Source organism: Micromys minutus, assembly GCF_963924665.1.
Source record: "Micromys minutus genome assembly, chromosome: 4".
Taxonomy (NCBI): Eukaryota; Metazoa; Chordata; class Mammalia; order Rodentia; family Muridae; genus Micromys; species Micromys minutus.
Genome location: NC_137973.1, coordinates 41769073 through 41790442, shown reverse-complemented (window position 1 = coordinate 41790442; position 21370 = coordinate 41769073). Strand labels below are relative to the sequence as shown.

At 41.0% G+C, this 21370-nt stretch overlaps 1 protein-coding gene across 4 annotated transcripts in view; it reads left to right on the top strand.

The window, feature by feature from the left end:
* AHCYL1 (adenosylhomocysteinase like 1) overlaps positions 1-8682 on the top strand; it is a gene marked incomplete at its 3' end in the record, with an annotated part of 33634 nt that extends 24952 nt beyond the window's left edge. Inside the window, exons 6-17 of one of the 4 annotated variants that reach the window (XM_080915477.1) lie at positions 355-449; positions 1221-1327; positions 2139-2255; positions 2502-2565; positions 3283-3371; positions 3734-3804; positions 4098-4192; positions 4277-4375; positions 4695-4763; positions 5139-5217; positions 6588-6708; positions 7111-8682. In XM_080915477.1, the coding sequence (XP_080771603.1) occupies positions 355-449; positions 1221-1327; positions 2139-2255; positions 2502-2565; positions 3283-3371; positions 3734-3804; positions 4098-4192; positions 4277-4375; positions 4695-4763; positions 5139-5217; positions 6588-6708; positions 7111-7117 (1013 nt within the window). Of the gene's footprint in view, positions 1-354; positions 450-1220; positions 1328-2138; positions 2256-2501; positions 2566-3282; positions 3372-3733; positions 3805-4097; positions 4376-4694; positions 4764-5138; positions 5218-6587; positions 6713-7110 lie in introns of those variants that run through there. The other 3 variants (XM_080915478.1, XM_080915476.1, XM_080915479.1) reach the window with 3 other exon arrangements.
* Between the last annotated feature and the right edge of the window lie 12688 nt (positions 8683-21370).

Sequence of the window (21370 nt, the reverse complement as noted above, 5' to 3'; positions counted from 1 at the left end):
GACCACATGATTTTACTTCTTCTTTTTCCTAGAATTGCATGTTTAAATTATTCTGAGACATCTGTTGATGTGCAGTGCTCTAGAAGGACCTTTGTTTTCCACTCTTCTCTTTGCCTCCTTAAAATGTAGTGTAAAGAGTAAAATTGGCCGAAGACAGTTAATATTTTATGACTCCAAGATATTTTTAAAACAGAAATCTCTTAATTTCTTAACTATAATAATTTCTGAACTAATGAGTAATGTTTTGACTTGTACTCTTTAAGTTTTTCCCTTTCATTCTTCATTTGGATCTCAGAGCTGGTACTGATGTGCACATCAGAAGCAACATTAACTGATTTATTTCTCTCTTCATAGGAGTTGCAGTGTTTGCTTGGAAGGGCGAGTCAGAAGATGATTTCTGGTGGTGCATTGACCGCTGTGTCAACATGGATGGGTGGCAGGCTAACATGGTAATCATTTGTGTCCATTGCTATTTTTACTGTGGATTTATTTCCTCTTCTCTTAAAGCATGCTTCCCTAAACATATTTTGTATGTTTGGTCTTATTTACTGACTATATTGCTAAAATGTTCATAACACAATACCTACTTGGTATGGATCTAAGACACACAAGGCACTGGATTCAATATCCAGCACCAAAAAGAAAGTTAAGAAGAAAGGAATGAAGGAAAGAAAAGAAAGCAAGCTCTGAGACGTGAATAGAAAGGTGGGGGAAGGCTGAGCTAAGATGGACACGTGGCTCAAACACAGAAGAATAAACAGAAGGAAATGATGTGGTTGGTCCCTTTGGAGTAGGAGTCTTATTTCTTTCCTTCCTGCTCCACTTCTCCTTTTGCATTCAAAGGAGCTGTATATTTCAACTAGACTGAAAATGAGCCCAGGATTTGTAACTGTAGCTGGTCATGGCGAATGCCCAGCATTTAAAAGGCTGAAGCAGGAATCCTTGAGCTCAGGAATTTTAGACTAGCCTGAGCAACATAGCAAAATCCAGTCTCCAGAAAGCTTTCCACTGTAGCCTAGAACTCACTTAGGAATTTTTTTAACCATTTTACACCAAAAGATTTAACTATATTTCCACTGTCTAAGCCTGTTCTGTGGAGCATTTAAGAAGTGCTCTTCCAAAATATCTAGGGCTCTCTCACTAGTGTAGAAAATGGGCTCAAAGTTCCCCCTAGCTCTAGCAGCCTGAATGCCCATAGAAGTCTTCTGGCTGTTCTATAGATCCTGGATGATGGGGGAGACTTAACCCACTGGGTTTATAAGAAGTATCCAAACGTGTTTAAGAAGATCCGAGGCATTGTGGAAGAGAGCGTGACTGGTGTTCACAGGTAACAGATTCTGGAGTAGCTGCCCCTTGTGTCCTTGCCTCATCAAATTCTTCTGGTCTCTCCTAGACTTTAGGGCTGTGTTTCAGACTTAAAATAACTAAGTGGGAGTATCTTCATTAGATAAAACTGAGTTTTTACTTTTGCAATATCAAAATGACTGTAGAAGGAATTTTTAAGAAAAAATTTCAAATTCTAATTCACATGTTTTTATCTCTCCCATTTACTCCACTGAGTAATTAACAGTTATTTGGGGCTAGGGGCGTAGGGAGCAGTGTGTCTTGCAAAACTTATGCTCAATGTTGTATTTATAATCTTTATATTTAAATATGGAAGTTAAAGTATTAAGAAAACCACATGTGATGCATCAAAAAGTAAAACTGGAGATATGCTCTTGGCTTGCTGGAAATAACTAAACGGTATGTAGGGCACTGCTCTCCTGCGGCACAGGGCACATGATTGCTCTCACAGACACAGTGACCACATCAAAACCATAGCCATCTTTGTTTACCTGAAGTAGGCATGAGGATTTAAAGACAATGCTGGTCTAAGGTAAAAATGTTCTATTTGTGGAAGAGCAGTAAATTATTTCAACTGAAATTTTTTTATTTTTCTTCCAAAATTAAAGGATAAAGGTAGAAGGAAAGAGTTAAGGTGAGATGACAAGAAAATAGTCCTGTTTCCAAAGAACTTCTGGGCATATATAAGACTAAAGAGGGCAGCATGGAACTTGAAGAGACATAAGCAGACTTGCTGTTTATTGTTTATCACCTAATTAGTTGTGTGTTTGTTTTGTGGCTTCTTCTCCCTTTAGGCTGTATCAGCTCTCCAAAGCTGGGAAGCTCTGTGTTCCAGCCATGAACGTCAATGATTCTGTTACCAAACAGAAGTTTGATAACTTGTACTGCTGCCGAGAATCCATTTTGGATGGGTATGTTGAAATGTATACCTTCAAACATGTAGGGACTAGTAGTAGTTGTTCTACGTATTAGTCTGACACCTGTAGCTTGCCCCCATAGTCTCCCTCCTTTACATGTTATTAATGGGGCCTATTACACACTGATCTCAGCCAGCTTTCAATTGAATTTCTCCTGGGCATTGCCCTGCACTTGAATTTGGTACAAAGGTGACTGAGTTGTAAATGATGTTTGAGATGAGTCCTTGTCTGTTTCCACAGCCTGAAGAGGACCACAGATGTGATGTTTGGTGGGAAACAGGTGGTGGTTTGTGGCTATGGTGAGGTAAATAGTTGAGCCCCCATGTTTCTGTCTATTCTTATTAGAATGGCTTTAGAGAAACATTGAATGAAGGGGACAATCTACAATCACTGATGAATGTTTTTTGATTCTGTGCTTGAAAATAGTGGCAAAAGTCCTTTTCATATTCATGAATTAAAGGCAGAGGGTATTAAACTTTCATATTTTAGCAGTTTATCTTATTGATTGATGTCAACATTACTGTCTCCTACTTATCACCTTTTATGAAATTAAATTAAAGTGAATAAGTAACATTGTATCCCCATCTTATGACTTGCATTATGATGGAGAAACTGAAGTGACGTTATAGTTGAATATCTCTAAGCTGAACTAGGTCCTAGGACATTTCATTGTCTTCAGCAATGGTCCACTGAAGTTCTTAAGCTGCTTGATATTGAGAAGTGAGTTTTACCAGGTTTTTGTGGAGTAAATCAGTTGTTCATGTTTGATCTTATTTTCATAATGGTAACTATTACCCAAAGCTTCCTTCTCCCCAACTCTTGTTGTGACTTGTCTGCTAAATTATCTCTAATTGAGGTTTACAGCCTAGTTTGGGCTTCTTTCTGCTCCAGCTGGGGTTGGAGTGTTCACTGGATAATGACTGATTTAAAGAAGGCTAATTCCTACCTCCTCAAAAGCTTGTCTGCCCCGATGATCATGTCTTACTAGACCTGGCAACCTGGGCTTTCCTGTATTCTGCAGGTAGGAAAGGGCTGCTGTGCTGCTCTCAAGGCCCTCGGAGCAATTGTGTACATCACAGAAATTGACCCCATCTGTGCCCTGCAGGCCTGGTAAGGATGGAGTACTGATAACACTATTAGGTTTGGTATCCATGCTTTTTATTTCTGAGAGCTGGTGGCTGACTCACTTCATTGTTTTTGCAGAAATCTTCCAGGAAAGGAGTGTGATGCTTTGTTCCCTTCATTCTAAGCCTTTTATGGGGCATCTTGGCGTTTTCTCCTCTTGTGTAGACTTGGGCTCCCCAGAAGCCAGTCTGTAGCTCACTGTGGCTCACTACTTACCACTCCTGGGATGGAGCATTAGCTTTCACTTCAGAAGGGGACTTTGTTGTCTAATTTGTGGCCACTTCAGAACATTTTTGTCAACGTGAGACACACATTGCTTTACTTAGTGTTGCTTTCTTTTTTTCCAGCATGGATGGGTTCAGGGTAGTGAAGCTGAATGAGGTCATCCGGCAGGTGGATGTTGTGATAACTTGCACAGGTGAGTATTGGTGCTTTGGTGCATGGAGAGCCGCGCTAACTCTCATGCTGACTCCCAAAGGTGCTCAGTGTGAAGTGTTAGAGTGTAAATTTTCCAAAGGAGCTTTTTACCATAATGATTTTTCAAATTACTTGGTCTTAAAGTTAAATAATTGAGCACAAGCATTCTTTGTACACCTTTCTCACAGCATGCGCAAACCCTGTAATGGTTAATAAACACCTCTCCCCCTGGGAACAGTTGGTGTTCTTGTTGCCCAGCATCTCTTTTCTTCAGCCACTCTTCTTTACTTTTAGGAAATAAGAACGTAGTGACCCGGGAGCACTTGGACAGAATGAAAAATAGTTGCATTGTATGTAATATGGGCCATTCCAACACGGAAATCGATGTGGTAAGGTTTCTCTCTGTTACAGTTAGGCCTTCCTCTGCATCTATTTCACTAGAGCCCCAATCAGCTGTCTGCTCTTCCTTCCAGACCAGCCTCCGCACTCCAGAGCTAACATGGGAGCGCGTACGCTCTCAGGTGGACCATGTCATCTGGCCTGATGGCAAACGGGTCGTCCTTCTAGCAGAGGTAACATGCCGCCAACTATAGGCCTGTGCTAGATGCACAGAGTAAGGGAAGAAGCAGTGGAAGTACTAGTTCTGTGTCCTCTGAATTCTGCCTTTAGATAAACATGTTTTTTCCCAATTGTCTATCCCTAAAAGAGAAGCACAACAAGAAAACCTCCTTTTTGCTGAGTGCATGCACTATTTCCAGCCCTTAGCCAATTTCAGACTTCACACTGATTCATAGAGTGGAAAGCCTAGAGTCCTGATCTGAGTGGAGTGGAGTGCCGAGAGGTGGAAAGCCTTTCCTGTCTGCTTGACGTTGGTGTCTTTTCTTTTGCCAGGGTCGTTTACTCAATTTGAGCTGCTCCACGGTTCCTACCTTTGTTCTTTCCATCACGGCTACAACACAGGTATGTGGCAGGATGCCTAGTTTTCCTCCTCTGAGATGGGAGCAGTGGAAGGGCTCTGATGAGTGTCCTGTGCATACTTACTGGCCTATTACCCTTTGCCATGTCCTAAGTTGTTGATGTGACTGTGTCTCTGAATTGCTTCTCAACTGAAATTACAGTGTTCCAGCTTAGTTATATTTAGTTTGTTCTTTTGTCAGAAACTAAACAAAAACATCGCTTTCTCTTATATCAGCTAGCCTTTATCTCAGGGCAGAGTTCTGGGTGCACTCAGATGACCAATCACTGTCATGCTTAACCTGAAGTGCTTTTAAATCTGTATTGTTTAATGTCCTGTCTAAGAAATGCTTTGTTCTCCTGCCCTCTATCCCGCCTTAGGCTTTGGCACTGATAGAACTTTATAATGCACCAGAGGGACGCTACAAACAAGATGTGTACTTGCTTCCTAAGAAGATGGGTGAGTGAAGACTGAAGTCTGCATTGGCCCTAGTTGGCTGCATGGTTCTATAAAGTGACTTTTCCTAAAGCACTAGCTGTAGAGTCAGGAGACATTCTATTAGCACCATGAGCCTCCATTTTTGTGAGAAGTAAGAATAGTACTATGTACTTTACAGAATTGTAGTAAGAATCCAAGGAAGATGTTCTTATTCTCAAGTACCCTTCCAAATCTCACCAGACTTCCCAGCACAACTAAGTACAGCTTAGACCAAAGAGAGAGACCAAAGCAAGTTGTTTGTCTTAGGACCACTCACACTTTGCTCATGTGGCATAAACCCTGTGTTGTCCTTTGCTTTTCTACATGCTGGCACCCAACCCATACTTACAGCCAGTCTACATGCCTGGCTTTACACTTAAAAAAACAACTCGCATACTGGGGAGATGCTAGTAGTTCACTTGCTATTTTTGCAGAGGACCCAGGCTCAGGTCCCAGACCCATTTAATGTCTTACAACCATTTTGTGCTGGTAAGGGTCTGGATGAGCACCAGGCACAGATGTGGTCCAGATACGTACACACAGGAAAGCATGCATAAACATAAAAGTTTCTCAACTTACATTGCTTTTGGATATTTTGTTGTATATGTTTTTTGTGTATTGCTACTTGGGCTGCATGTATATGTGACCACAGGCATGCCTGTTGCCTGTCAAAGCCAGAAGAGGATATCAAAATGCCTAGAACTGGATTTATGGCTGGTTTGAGCTGCTACATGGGTGCTGGAAATCAAACCCAGGTCTTCCAAGAGAACATCCAATGCTTTTAACTGCTGAGTTGTGTCTCTGCTGTGTAGTAGTTTTTTGGTTTGTTGTTGTTGTTTTAAGAAATTATATTCATAAAAGTTAGGGGACAGTACTAAATATGTGCCTTAGAAATCCATCAGTCTAAGATATGTGGCTTTAGGGATCCTGTCCTAAATAAATGTTAGTGACAGGAGGCTCTTTTAAGCCTATTAGATTCCTCTTTATGGTTCTTGATTTGATGATACTTTAATATAGTTGAGGAGGTTGCCACAGGAAATTGGATGCAGTAGTATATGACATGGTGCCTACTCAAGTGAAGCCAAAATCTGAGGGGGACGTTCAAGACACCCATTCGCCAACCTAGTGCGTGGCCCTCTGCTTGCTCAGTATATATGCTTAAATAATTTCCCAGAAATATAGCTTTGAATGCTTCCTTAACTAAACAGATATTTCAAGTTGTGGATTCTTTCAGGTTTTTTCTATTCCTTTTCTCTTCCTGAGTAGTTAAGAAATGAAAATAGAAGGGAGGCTGTACCCTAAAGGCATGTCTGACAAGAAGTCTACTGCCCTTACCACCTTTCTCTTCCCAGATGAGTATGTTGCCAGCTTGCACCTGCCATCATTTGATGCCCACCTGACAGAGCTGACAGATGACCAAGCAAAGTATCTGGGACTCAACAAAAATGGGCCATTCAAACCTAATTATTACAGGTAACTTGGAAGAAAGCAATGAAAAGTTCTTCCCCAGTATCAGACCAGCCAGTCTAGCCAGGTTTCTTGAGTAAAGAAAAGTGCCATGTCTGATGTTTAAGAGTATAAGGCCACCACTGCAGGTTAGGAGGACAGTGACTAGATTGTTCAGTATTAAATGTTTGCCAGTATAGTGAGGTCCAGTCCTCACCTCTGCAGAAAACCAAATTACCAAGGTAATCAGAGAAAATGTATATCTACCAATAAGTATAAAGACCTAAGTATCTTAAGGTTTTAGAAGGTGAGCCTCACCCCAGGAGGAACCCACACAGGAATCTCCCAGTCTGAGCTGGGAGGAAGCTTGGAAAGATGCTGTTGCTGATCTCAGAAGGCATGTTAACAGGTCCATCTCTCTCTTTTCAGATACTAATGGACGTATCTCAATGACCACTCCACATGAACCACGCAACTCTAATAGAGTATTTTTTAAGATAACTTTTATTTTCTTCTTATTACTTTCCTTTTGATTTTTTTTTTTGTCTTTTATAATTTCATTTTTGTTTTCTCATCTCATCATTTGAGTTTTGCAGACCACACAGGAACTTGCTCCATGGCTCTTTAGGTGAAACTGAGTGAGGTCAAAGGTTTCTCACCCTAGTCACTAAAAGGGGTTAACTCTGCAGCCCAGAAAGTTGATTCTTTAACCATTTCTGGGGACTTTGATTGCTTAGTTACCTTATTAACAGAAAATGCTAAGGCATCTTCTATGTGGAACAATCTACAGTGTCTAAATTGCCTTAAAAGAGCCTGTTCCTAGCTGTTGGAACTATTGCTCTTTCACTTCGTCAGAGGAGCCAGGATGGTACTTCCCAGCCAGGTAGGTTAGATGTAGGTGGTGCATGTCAGCTTCCCTTAGAAACTCTGAGCCCTGTTTCCTGTGTACGGTGGCATGTCTGGTAAAGAGATGTGTTGCTTGTTAACTCAGTAGGTTCACTTGGATTTGTAGTTCAGCCCTTCCACCAGTCTCTCATTGTTCTAGTTTTAACTAAACTGCATTCTATCAAGTTGAATTTTGTCCCTTAGCATTTATTTCTGTTTTATTTCTTTTAATTAAGAAAAAATTTTAGTGTTAATCCTGAGAAACAGCTCAGGTGGTTAGTTAACAATATCTCGTTTGAACCTTTGAAACAAAGTATAAAGAGCTGAGGCTAGAAAAATACTAGTCTCAGACTCTGATGTTTCCAGCTCATAGTTTATAGCATCAGTGAACTGGAGCCATAAGCAAAATTTCTCAGCTCTGCCTCACGCAGCTTATGCTGACGGCCGATTTCTTGAGCCATTACTCAGTATAAAACACTGAGCCCTGTCTTTAGGGTTTATCCTTTAAGAGCAAACTTGTGGGCAGCTGTGCTTCTGCAACCTAAACTATTTGAAGGGAAGTCTCTAGATGGAAGAAAGGATGATAAATTGGGCCAAGGTGAAACAAATATAACTATATAATCTGTTCAGAACTGTAGACCTTGTCTGGTGTTAGTTTTATAGACATGGTGCCACTTTTGATTGACACTTGCCACAAAAATAGAAAATAAAAATTATAAACTGAGATCTTAAAGAAGACTTGGTGGGAAAAGTACATCCTGATTCACGCTCTAAGAGAATTCCAAGAGGCCCTCTAAAAATCAGAGAGACGTATTCCCAGGCCACGCACCCCGCTTGCCAGTATCTCTGCATGGTCAAACGAGCTTCATGCTCACAAGCTTTAAGTATATAATTATCCAGGATTTTAAGTCCTCAACATGGTCTAGCTTGTGATCCTTCAAAGATGGGTTATGTGTTAATGATAGGTACTAGAAATGTTTACTTCTCTCTTTCCACTGATCAGAGAAACAGGCATTAAAAACAAATACGAAAAAGGAAAGCTTTTACCCTGCACCTTCCTTGCAGGGAACAATTATCTTGCCAAAACTTCTTTCCCTTCCATCTCCCATTTCTCCATACCCAGTCCTTCCTGCTCCTTGCCAATGTGATCATGCTTTCTTCTCTATAGATGCTAACATTTGAAGACCCCTTTCCTAGGGCACTTAGTCATCCAGTCAGAACACCCCCTTCAGTAGGGACTTATCTTGGCTAACAGCAGTGTATTCATCTGGTCAGCTCTACTGAAGGGAAGGGACCAAGTTCCTGCTGCCCTCTAATCTGCCCTCTGGTCCTATATCTATTACTGTGTCCATAGGAATAATAGGTAAGGGCTAGTCTCTGTCAAGCCATGTAACAAAGGACACTGGAAAATGTCTGGCATCAGAGGGAACATTTGGAGACCAACTTGGGAGGAAAATATTCATTTTGTATTGAATGATTTTTAATGAATGCAATATTAATCCTTGCAGATGAGCAATAATCATTAAAATCAATTAAAAATGATAAGACATATTGATAGTCTTGTGTCTTTTTTGGTTAAATAGCAAAACTTTATTAGACCCTGTTTCCCTAGGATGAGACAAGCCATTTGAAGACAAGGTCTGCTTATATAAGCTGACCTCAGACTTCTCGGATCAAGTCATCCTGACTCAATCTTCCCAGAAGCTGGGACTATATAGCATTAAACCAGAGCACCCTACTAGCATTAATATCTTAAGTTGCTATGATATGAATATTGAATATCCCCCAAAAACTGTGTGTTAAGACTGATGTCACTGTTGAGTGGTGCACTGGAACCTTTAGGAGGTAGGACCTAATGGAGGGACACTGGAAGTGTGCCCTTGGAAAGAATGGTATGCCATTGCCCACTGTTATTTTTTTTTTGCATCCTAGCTAGTGAGATGAGCAGTTTTGTTTCCACCGTAAATTTTTGTCTTGCTATTCTGCCTTTCATAGACCCAAAGCAATGTGACCAGTCAGTCATGGACTGAAACCTGCCTTCGTTATAAGCCAAAATATTTTTATCTTTATAAGTTAATTATTTTGGGTATTCATCACAGTGATGGAAAGACGGAAAAGTAGGTGTCTGTCTGAATTCTTGCTGCTGTAAAAGAGCATGTGATGATGTCTCAATTGATAAAAGTTCTTGCCTTGCAAATATGAGGACATACATTTCCTTCCCAGAACCCAAGTAAAAATGTGGGTGTGTTGGCATGTACTTATAATCTCAGCACTGAGGTACAGAGACAAGGAGAATTCCTGGCACTCACTAGGCAGTCTAGTCTAATTGGTGAGCTCCAGGCCAGTGAGCCACCCTATCTTGAAGGAGAATTCTGCACATATTTATATAGACAGACCTGTGTGCATGCACACACATAAAACAGTTTGTGAAACTGGGCATTCTGTAGAGGATAGAAATTTACTCTGAACCTTCCTGGAGACTGAAATGTCCAGGATGAAGTAGCAAACTGATGATTACAGTCTGTTATCTGCTTCCAAGATGATGCCTCTTGGCATCCTCACAATGAGAATCCAAACAGGACCTAACACTTTCCCCTATTCTATTTAAATGATGTAATAAACAGCCACATATGGAGTATCACATTGGTGAATCAGTTTCAACTGATAAGTTGAACATTCAGGCAACAGCGTTCTCTACCCCAGCCTCCAAAAATTTATGTTTTGGTTTTTTGTTGTTGTTTTGGGGGCGGGATAATTAATTCATTGGTTTTTAATCTGGAATATAATCTGGTAGTCACAAAAGTCTTAACTTTAGCACCAGCTCAAAAGTCTGAATCCAGAAGCTCATCAAAATCAGATATGGTAGTAAGATAGAGTTCATCTTGAGACCAGTTACTCTCCATCTATGAGCCTGCAAAACTAAACATTGTGCATTTCCAAAGTGAAAATAGTATAGGCTTTGGATGGATGCTCTTTCTTCAAAAGAAATGCAAAGGATAATAAACGATCCTAACTAAAACCTATCTCCTGAGCCTCCTTAATTTAAAACATCGTTCACCTTAGTTGATAAGAGGCAATGGATTGCCCTCAGAATACTGACCACCCCAAACCATAACACAAAGAACTGTGGCATTATTCCTCAAATAAATTAGGCAGTTTGTCCGGCTGCCTTCAGGGTATAGCATTCATCCACTTCTAGTTAAAAAGCCTCTAAATTGACTTTGGGACAACCTCTGAAGGTTCAGACCCCCTCATCAGATACAAGTGAAAAGCCAGCTGTGCCTGGAGGATGATGCCTAACCAGATGTCAGACTCACTTGGAACCTGACACCCAGTTCTTGGAATCTGTCAGATCTTAGATCTGTCTACCCTCAATGCCTATCCAGAACAACTGATTAGCTTACTTGTGTAGGAACAATAGACATGATTTAAGAGATGAGCTGGTAGAGTAAGAATGGTTTATCAACAGTAGAAGCTATATAAAAGATGAGGGATATACATGATAATTTCACCTGTAATTTTTAGTTCTTGGAGATTTGATGCCGTCTTCTGGTCTCTGCAGGCACCAGCACACACATGTACATAAACACATTCAAGCAATTTTTTAAAAATAAAAAAATGACTACTCTTGCTTGGATAGGGACGCTGTAAGTGCCCTACTTGGCAAGGGACTTTCTTGAACTGTTCAAATGACAAAAACTCTTTCATTTAGTAACACAGTATTGCAGGAGGACTTGACTTCAGTCCAAGTGGGTGCATCCCAGATTGGCAGGTGAACTTCACTTACATGCCACCAACACAAAGTTGTACTTACCTCCTAGTCATTACTGACACCTTATGGAACAGAGTCTCTTCTACAGCCCAAGCTGGCCTTGAACTCACTATCTTATCTCAGCCTCCCAATTGGTGGGACTATAGGCATATGTTACCCTACCTGACATAAATGGATCATTCTTTACTTTGAATTAACAAGACTCTATAGAGTGGTATATGGGTCTTTCTTTACAGCAAAATAACCCAACTGTCAAGAGCCATCTAGGAGAGGCTAAGGGTAGCAGCTGACTTTCCTGGGTGTGACTCACCATTTTTGCATGGCCTATGATGGGTGAGCTCTGAGAGGCAAGGTCCCAAGAGATTTTTATCTCAGGATTGCCCCCTTGCAGCCAGTATGTCTTTTTCTGTCATTGGTACATAGCCTAATGATTCCTGGGCATTAGTCCACCCTATTGGGCAGATTTTCTGCAGATCAACCAAGATGTACCATCATGTAAGTAATGCTGTGTAGGCAAATTGATGATTTTTTAATTCCTGATAATTTATAGAATTCCAGATTTGATTCAAGTAATTTTAGGAAGAAAGCTTTAAGGTACTGTTTTAGTTGCTTTGCCAGAAAGATATAATAAAGTTAAAATCAAAAATAGAATATGCCCACTCTTCACAGAATAGTAAAAAGCCTGCATAATAAGGAATTCAATGAGCTTTCACAATAACACTAAAAAGAGAAATAGACTTGGGACAATTTCGTGATCAAGGAAAAACGTTCTATGTCAGATCCAAGGATGAAGCCACAGGTATGATAAAGGGAAGTCATGGGGAACTGGCTTTGAACTTAACTATCAGCATCCTTCTGTAACTCCCCCTTTGTGTAGAATTTTATCGATGAGGTAATTTTCTAAAGAACTTCTGTCTACAAAGGTATAAGAAAGCTAGAGAGAAGGAATAAAGTGTGACATCTGGGGCTCTGCCCCATGAATGTATGTGTGTGAGTTGGGAGGCTTGTTCTGATCCGCCAACTATATATATGTATGTATGTAAATATGCATGAACATTTGTAGAGTTGATCTGACCAGTGTGTGTGTTTGTGTGTGTGTCTGTGTCTGTATATATTGTCTGTGTAAAAGATTTTAATTCCCTTTCCTTTCTCTCTGGTTCACAAAGAGTTAATGAGCTCCAAACCTCTCTCCTGGCCAATGAAAGGTCCTTCAGCAAGAGAGAAAAGAAACCAGTGCTTAATGCCACAAAACATTAAGAGAGTTACAGAGGAGAAACCAGCCTTCTTACTAAACACAAATACCAAGAGAGAAGAAACCACAGTTCATCTGATGCTGTGTCCCACCTAGTCCCTTTCCTCTAAAGGCCTGGGCAGGCCCTTGGCACCCAGCAGGTCTCTTCTGTACTGAGGATCACAAATTACTCTCATGGTATATGGATAACATATAAAAATGCTAATCATAGACAAAACTATCCTGGCCAAGTTATTTCAGAGAACTCAAGCCTGACTAAAGTTGCTCATCCTTCTGCCTTCTTGAGGTATGAAGAGCTCCTGATTCCTTATTGGTCCTTGTGAGGTGCTTTACAGTTGTTTTGTTTATAGAAGTCTTAACCAGCTCTGAGACATAAGAAATTTCTATTTAGTCCCAGGAGCTACAAGCCTGTTAAAAACTTAAAGGATCTAGGTAAGGTTGTTAAGAGCACTGGCTGCTCTTGAAAAGGTCCTGAGTTCAATTTTCCGTAATCACATGGTGGCTCACAGCCATCCATATAATAGAATCTGATGCCCTCTTCTGGGATGCAAGAGTACATGTAGAAAGAGCACTCACATATTAAAAAGAAATAAATAATTAAAACAAAACTTGAAGGCTCACCCTCAGGTCAGCTCTGCTCTGAATGGAAGGTTATTCCAGCCCTGTTGCTCCCACTATTGTGGGTCTCTCTTAAGGGCTTGCAGGAAAAACTGGTCCTGCAACCCTAGGGAAGGCTTCTCTTCAAAAGGAACTGTAGAAGCCAATTATCAGATAACTAATATGATTAAAGGCTTCTGCCCGAGAGTCCTCTTAGAGGCTTCCTTGTTAGTAGTTTTTCTAAACTGGCTTTTCTGTTGCAGGTCATCCTGGCCCACTTACTTCACCCTGAACTAACCTCTCTCTAAATCATGTTATCCCAATCCTCCCTAACATACAAATGGTAATACTGTTTACAGCCTCCTCGCCTGTTACCGTTTAGGTTTCCCCCATAGGCTTGCGCGTCTGAATGCTTTGTCTCCAGCTGGTAGCACTGTGTTGGGAGAATGTGGAACCTTTGGAGCATGAGCTCTAGTTGTCTGTGAGTCACTACTGGCAAGCCTTTGGGATAATTTGCTAAGATAGCGGGCACTTCTCTATCATGTGTTCTGACAACACACCAATGGTGTTGGACTAAAGCCATGAGTGGAAATCAGTCTTGTCTTTCCTTCTGTTGTTTCTGCCTGGTATTTTGTCAGAGAATGGGGATAAAAGTAGATGATGATGATGATGATGGTGATGATAATGATGATGATATCATCGCAGAAGCCTTAGGCCAAAGTCTGGCTGGTTCCTGGATTTGCCACCAATATCCACATCTAGCTCTTTCTACTTGAAATCCCTGCAAACATAAAAGCAGTCTCTTTAGACAGTCTTTTCCAAGCAAAACCTACCCACCCTAACCCTACAGTACCCCTAGCCAGCTAAACAAAAGAGGTTTTGTTCATTTCTGTTCCAAATCTGGTCTGTCTTACTGACAGTCACAGATATTAAATCAGAGCAGAGACTCTCAAGCTATGAGAATGACCCCAGGAGATCCCCAGACCATTTTCTCAGGTACTTAGGGATGGAATTTTATTTGACATTATAGCCAATTCTTTGGAAAACAAACAAACAAAACCAGCATTTTCCAGCTCTGTGCTGCCTCCTTCACAAGGCCCCGGTTGTGTGTGTGCCCTCCTGTTAGACTATTCTCTATGGGAAGGCGTCCGTCAACCGGATGTGATGGCACGCACCCCTACTCCCAGGCAGAGGCAGGCAGATCTCTGAGTTTGAGGCCAGTCTGGTCGTAAAAGTGAGTTCTAGCACATCCAGAGCTACACAGAGAGGCCCTGTCTGGTAAAGCAACAACAAAAGATGTTTTTCAGGGCAAGCTGGATAATCACCAGGTTGAGTTGCTGGAACCTTTGTGGTAGATGGAGAGAACCAGCTCCCCTAAGTTGTCAGCTGACCTCCATAAGCCATTACACACACACACACACACACACACACACACACACACACACACACTTCCCACGTATTATTTTTTGAACCATAGCAGGCACGTACAGGTGACCAGCAGATAAGAACACAAGGACCCAAAGAAGAACACACTCAGACTGATATCCTGGGTGAGGCTTTCTCCTCTGTCATTTCTCTCTCAAAACCCTACCTCAAGGGAACCCTAATGTAAACCAGAGAAGACCTGCTTTTTCTTGGGCCTAGCATGTTGTTTCTTTCTTGTCCACTTCCAGGCTAAGGGTTAGTTAGGCCATGTGTCAATTGGCAGAACATTGACCTCAAACAAAACCATAACTGTTTCTAACCATGCCTTTCCCCTGAGCACTACTTTTCCGTCCTCTGGCCACCGTTGAATGATTGCCACAGGAACCGCATTATTATGAAAGTCATCATTTTACCACTCGTATGTGGTCCCTGTGTTCTTAAAGTTGTGTCTTAGTTTGCTTTCTCCTGTGATAAAATGACCAAAAGCAACTTGGGGAGGAAAGGGCTTATGTAGCTTATATATCCTGATCACTCTCCGTCGCTGAAGGAAGACCCAGCAAGAACTGAGGCTGGGGCCATGGAGGATTGCTACTTACTGGCTTGTTCCTTGTGTCTTGCTTACCTGTTTTCTCCAGCCCAGGAACACCCAGCCAGGGGTAGCACTGCCCACATTGGGTGTGGCCCTCTCAGACTAGTCATTAAACAAACAAACAAACAAACCTGCTGCAAAGACTTGCCCTTACGCCAACCTGAACGAGGCATTTTCTCAGTTTGAGACCCCCTTTTCAGATTACCCTAGATTGTGTCAGGTTGACAAAAAACAACCAATACACTTTGTAATGTTGGTGTCTTAGAAGGTTCAGCATTTTCATGCTAAAATAATGATTTGGTCAAATTTTTAGTTGTCCCAACTTGAAACCCCCCTGTGATGTTTTTGGTAACGTAGATTGAACAACCAGAGATTTCTACCTTCAGAGCAAGCAAAGTCAGCTGCCTTGACTTTGGCACAAAGATGTCATGAATGCCAGATGCCTGCCCTTCTACAACTTATAAATATGAAGGTGTGGAAGTCCCTGAAGCAGTGGTTCTCAGCCTTTCATAGGGGTCACCTCAGACCATCAGAAAACACAGGTAGATACTTACACTACCATTCATAATAGTAGCAAAATCACAGTTACATGAAAATCATTTTATGGTTGGGGTCACCACAGCAAGAGGAACTGTATTAAGGGGTTGCAGCAGTAGGAAGGTTGAGAGCCGCTGCTCTGGAACAAGATGAGGGAGTTAATACAGCATGGTCTAAACAACTTCAAGACACCTAAAAGCTACGCAAACCGCACAGCACATTACATCAGGGTATCATATGACTGCTTAGTGAAACAACAAAACTTTGCCAGAGACCACTGTGGTCAACAGACAAGCTCTAACTGTTCATTGCTTTGTTATAATGGCATTTCCATATTATTAACAGTGTGGTTCTGACCAGTCCCACCATATAGCTGATGCCATGACACATCTAAAAACCGCATATAAGAAACAGGAAGGGGGAGCAAATCCTATTCTGGGGAAATGGCAGCACATCTGGAAACTTCCCATCTTAGTCCATAAATAATTCTTCCATCCACTGTCCATAATATGCAGTTATATACGTAATAAATGTGTTGGAGAGATGGCTCGGTGGTTAAGAGCATTTATTGCTCTTGAAGAGAACGTGGCTTTGATTCCCAGCACCACATGTTTGCACACAACTGTTCTAACTCCAGTGCCAGGAGATCCAATGCCTCTTTTGACCTCCACAAGCTCCTTCGCACATGATGCACACAATTCAGTCAGGCACATATTTATATACATAAAATCAATATTTCAGAATGTACTGTCTAAGGACAGCAAGATCACTAACGCACACCTCGAAAGTGTGCTTTTAGCTGCGGGTTTGAGGGAGTTGTTTGCTTATTTGTTTGGTTGGTTTTTGTGGTGCTGGGAATTGAACGTTCACTAAGACTTCACACAGACTGAGCAAGTTTGTGATCTGTTTTTGTATCAGCGTGACCAAAACACCTGACAGAAACAACTTTAGAAAGGAGAAGCCTATTTTGGCTCTAGTTCAGAGCTGTTTCCGTCAATCCTGTGGGGAAGGATGCTGAAATGGCTCAGTGCATAGCAGTAGGAGTAGCTGGTAACAGCTGCTTACATGGAAGTGTACTGGGGGATAGGGTGAGCAACTAAAGCCGGTGGGGTGTAGATTGGCAGTAGAGTTCTTGCCTAAAATGCACAAGGTCTTGTGCTTGAGTCTCAGTACCATGGAAATGAAATTCAGCGAACTGCTAGAACCCAAGCCTACTGAGACAAGTTTTCTTTTTTTCTTTCTGTTTGTTTTGGTCTGGTTTGTTTGTTTTTTGAGACATGTCTCTTCTATGTAGCCCTGGCTGTACTGGAACTCACTCTGTAGACCAGGCTGGCCTCTAACATCCTGAGTACTGGGATTAAAAGTGTGTGGGCATCTGAAACAAATTTTCAAGACCCTGACATTTTTTGCAGTCAGTGTCTCTCCAGATCAAACATGCATTGGGTAGGGGGAGCTAGAACTTAGCCCCTGGATTTTGGGGCTCCCCCTAGATTTGGGGGCTCCCCTGGCCTTTTCCTATGCTGTTCTGTATCTATGAAGCTGTTCCCAACTCTCTATGATATGAGACCTGTATCCTGTATTGACTGTTTGGGTACCCAATGTGGGGCCCCAAGAATGATCCAAATTCACCAGAGGAGTCACCAGATGGCACCAGGTACCATGAGTCTGATGGCCCAAGGATCCATGTCACCTCGTCATGAGAATGTTTCTCTCACATGGTTGCTGACAACCTGGCATTTGCCTCAGAACATTTGTTTACTTCAGTGCGTTTTGCTCAGGAGTTACATAAACAGTATATAAATCTGATCCAAAACACAAATCTTAGCTAACACAGAAAGTTGTGATTTTTAGGGAAAAAAAAAAAAGAAAAAACATTAAAATAGGGACTGGAGAGATGACTCTGGGGTTAAGAGCACTGTCTGCTCTTCCAAAGGTCCTGAGTTCAATTCCCAGCAAACACATGGTAGCTCACAACCATCTGTAATGGGATCTAATGCACTCCTCTGGTTTGTCTGAAGACCGGGACAGTGTACTCACACATAATAGATAGATAGATAGATAGATAGATAGATAGATAGATAGATAGATAGATGATAGATAGATAGATAGATAGATAGATAGATAGATAGATAGACAGATAGATAGATAGATCTTTTTTAAAATTAAAATAGGAAACCAAAATTTGCTAACGTTGGTCTCTTTTTGTTTGGTTTTCCTCATGCTGAGCCTGCAATATCTATCCTCATGGCTTTCCTGTGTTCTTTCATACTCATTACAAGTCCCTCTTAGTTTAGAATTTCCACGAGTGAGGGGTAATGAGAAGGATGCTGAGAGATAGAGGCAGGATGAAGGTGTTGGGGAACACCTCAAGACATGCAGTGGCTTCATAGGGAAACCCAAGAAAGCATACACTATTCTTACATTGAAAGACATCTTATTTCCTCAGCTCAGGAGATGTGAGAGTTGCTTACCCACTGTCCTTTCGTGTTCTCAGAACTGTGTGGAATAAATCCAAAATGCAACCAACCTTGCAGTGACCCCTGTGGGAGTTACATAAGCAGTATATAAATCTGATCCAAAACATGAATCCTAGCTAACACAGAAGGTTGCTATTTTCAGGGGAAAAGGGAAAAAAAAAAACATTAAAATGGGGACTGGAGAGATGACTCAGTGGTTAAGAGCACTGACTGCTCTTCCAGAGGTCCTGAGTTCAATTCCCAGCAACCATATGGTGGCTCACAACCATCTGTAATGAGATCTGATGCCCTCTTCTGGTGTGTCTGAAGACACTGTACTTATAATAAATAAATAAATAAATAAATAAATAAATAAATAAATAAATAAATAAATAAAATTTTAAGATTAAAATAGGAAACCAAAATTCAGGGAAGAAATGTTTGAAGAAAAACTGCCATTTGGTTTTCTAGACTTTTTTTTATTTCAAATAACTTTGATAACTTAACTTGTATTTTTTAAAAGTAAGGAACATTCCCAGATAATGTGTGTGTGTGTGTGTGTGTGTGTGTGTGTGTGTGTGTGTGTGTGTTTGTACTCACACACATACTTGCACTAATCTAAAAGTTCTGGGCAATAGAATTAAGTACTATAGAAGAGTAGTTTACTTAAGTAGCATGCAAGAAAAAAATAATAAAGTCTCTGATTTTCAAGGAATTTTGAGAGAGAGGGAGAAGAGGGTTACCATGTATTCCAAGGCCTGGAAGACTACATACATGTTGTGTCCTTCTCTTAGAAAAACAATTTAAAACAAACAGAGGCAAATTTGGACATTGTGGCAAGTGTTTTAAAGAGAGCTGTTAAAGAAAAGCAAGTTCATTTAAAATTTCTAGAGTGTATCAGAACTAAAAATGAACTCGAAGAACCTTGAGTTACTCTCATCTCCTTCGATCTTGCCTCTTCTCCTCCTGCTCTCTGCTCCTGAGGAGAAATGCTGTATCAAAGTGCCAAGTTGTGGGTCTGGAGAAATGGCTTTGCCGGTAAAGGCTCCTGGACAAGGCTGAGGACCTGAATCCAGTTCCCAGGGCCCATGTGGTGGAAGGCAAGAACTGACTCCTATGTGCACACCATGACACGTGTGTGCTCCATTTACACATGCACTCATTAAATAAATAAATGTCATTTTTAAAAAGAGAAGAATATAGGTGTAGCCTTTTTTATAGTTCAGTCATGAAGGGACTAAAGAAATGACTCATTAGTTAAGAGCATCACTGCACTTCCAGAGACCCCAGGTTCAATTCCCAACACCCACTCAATACCCTGTAACCAGTTCTGGAGTGTCAGGTGTCACTCTTTGGACCTATGTGGGTACCAGGCACACACATGGTACTTAGACATGCATGTAGGCCAAATGCCTGTCTCAGTTAGGGTTGCTATACTGTGGTGAAACATCATGACCAAGAGCTAGTTGTGGAGAAAGACTTTATTTCATTCATACTTCCTGGTAACAATCACCTGAGGGAAGTCAGGACAGGAGGTCAAACGGGACAGGAACTTGGAGGCAGAAGATGATGCAAAGGCCACGGAAGGGTGCTGCTTACTGGCTTGCTCATCATGGCTTGCTCAGTCTGCTTTTTTATAGAATCTTGGACCACCAGCTGAGGGATGGCACCACAAATGGACTCTCCCCCATAAATCACTAATTAAGAAAATGCCCTACAGACTTGCCTACAGTCAGATCTTATGGAGACATTTTCTCTCAGTTGAGATTCCCTCCTCTCTGATGATTCTAGATTCAAGTTGACATGACACAAATCAGTATAACAGCCATATGCACACGGTATAAAATTTAAATTAAAAAATACAGGAGATTAAGCCCGGAGGAAAAGACGATCCTGACACCGTCTGTGCATTTGGGTTATATTATCTTGATCCATCAGCATGAACGTTTCTGAGTGTCAAATTTTTGGATACATTATATGTAGCATGCTTGTATAATTAAAAATCTTCCTGCAAAGGGTTCAATTCAAAATGGCTTCTATGCAAGCAGTCATATAAATCCACTCTAAAATGCTTTTTAATTCAGAGGACTTGTGGTGTCGACTTGGTAGATTCCAGAATCACCTAGGAGACGAGCCTATGTACATACACGGGGAGAATTATCTTGATTGTATTCATTAAGGTGAGAAGAGCTGCCAAGTGTAGGTGTCAGCATTGTCTGGCTGCGATCCTGACTGATATTAGGGGAGAAAGGAAGCTGAAAGAGCACACTTTTATCCCCGCGGCTCTCTGATGGTGGATGTGATGTGTCAAGATACTGCAAGCCCCTGACACCTTTGCTTCCCGCCATGAACTGAGCCAGAATAAGTGAAATTGTCAAGGTACTTTAGCATAGCAACAGGAAAAGAAACTGAGAGGACTTAACAAGTCTAACAAATTAGTTAATTAAAATCTGTCAGTAAGAAAACCTAAAAGTGCCTCCCGGGGCTGTGAGCACATTTGCCTGTGTTGATATTGTTATATATTTAAGATAAAATAGCCACATCTTATATGTTTCAAATAGAGTTTTCTGGGGTTTTATCAAAATATAAAGTTGTATTACTGTCCTGGGAAGTAAGCTTCATAAATTCAGAGATTTGTAAGGAAAAATGAGATCATGTGTGAAAAAGAGATATAGAAAGTTACAGGTATGGGATATTATGTTGGTTTTGAAAAGGGGGTTTAAAGAGAAAAGGAAATGCTTTTAGATGAGAAAAGACACTGTATGTTATAATAATATTTTATCTTAACGCTAAAGATTCTTTTTCCAAAATGTAAAAGGAAAGATTTGGATGAAACTAAAAGTTTAAAGTATGTCAGAAGAAAGTTTGTGAAAAATAAAATTTAGGATAATATGTAAATTATTAATGTCATTATAATTAAAGGTTATTAAAATCACTGTGTTGGAGAGATGATTCAGTGGTGACAAGTGCTTCCTCTTCTTCCCAAGAACCCAGGTCTGGCTCGCAGCACACATGTTGGTAGCCCACAACTCCCTGCAGTCCAGTTCCAGGGGATCCAGAATCTTCTGTGGCCTCCTTGGTTATCTCATGGCAAACACTCACACAGACACATCAACAAACAATTCTAGCATTTTTTTAAAGTTAGAATTTTGTTTTTTAACAATCTTAAGATCAAA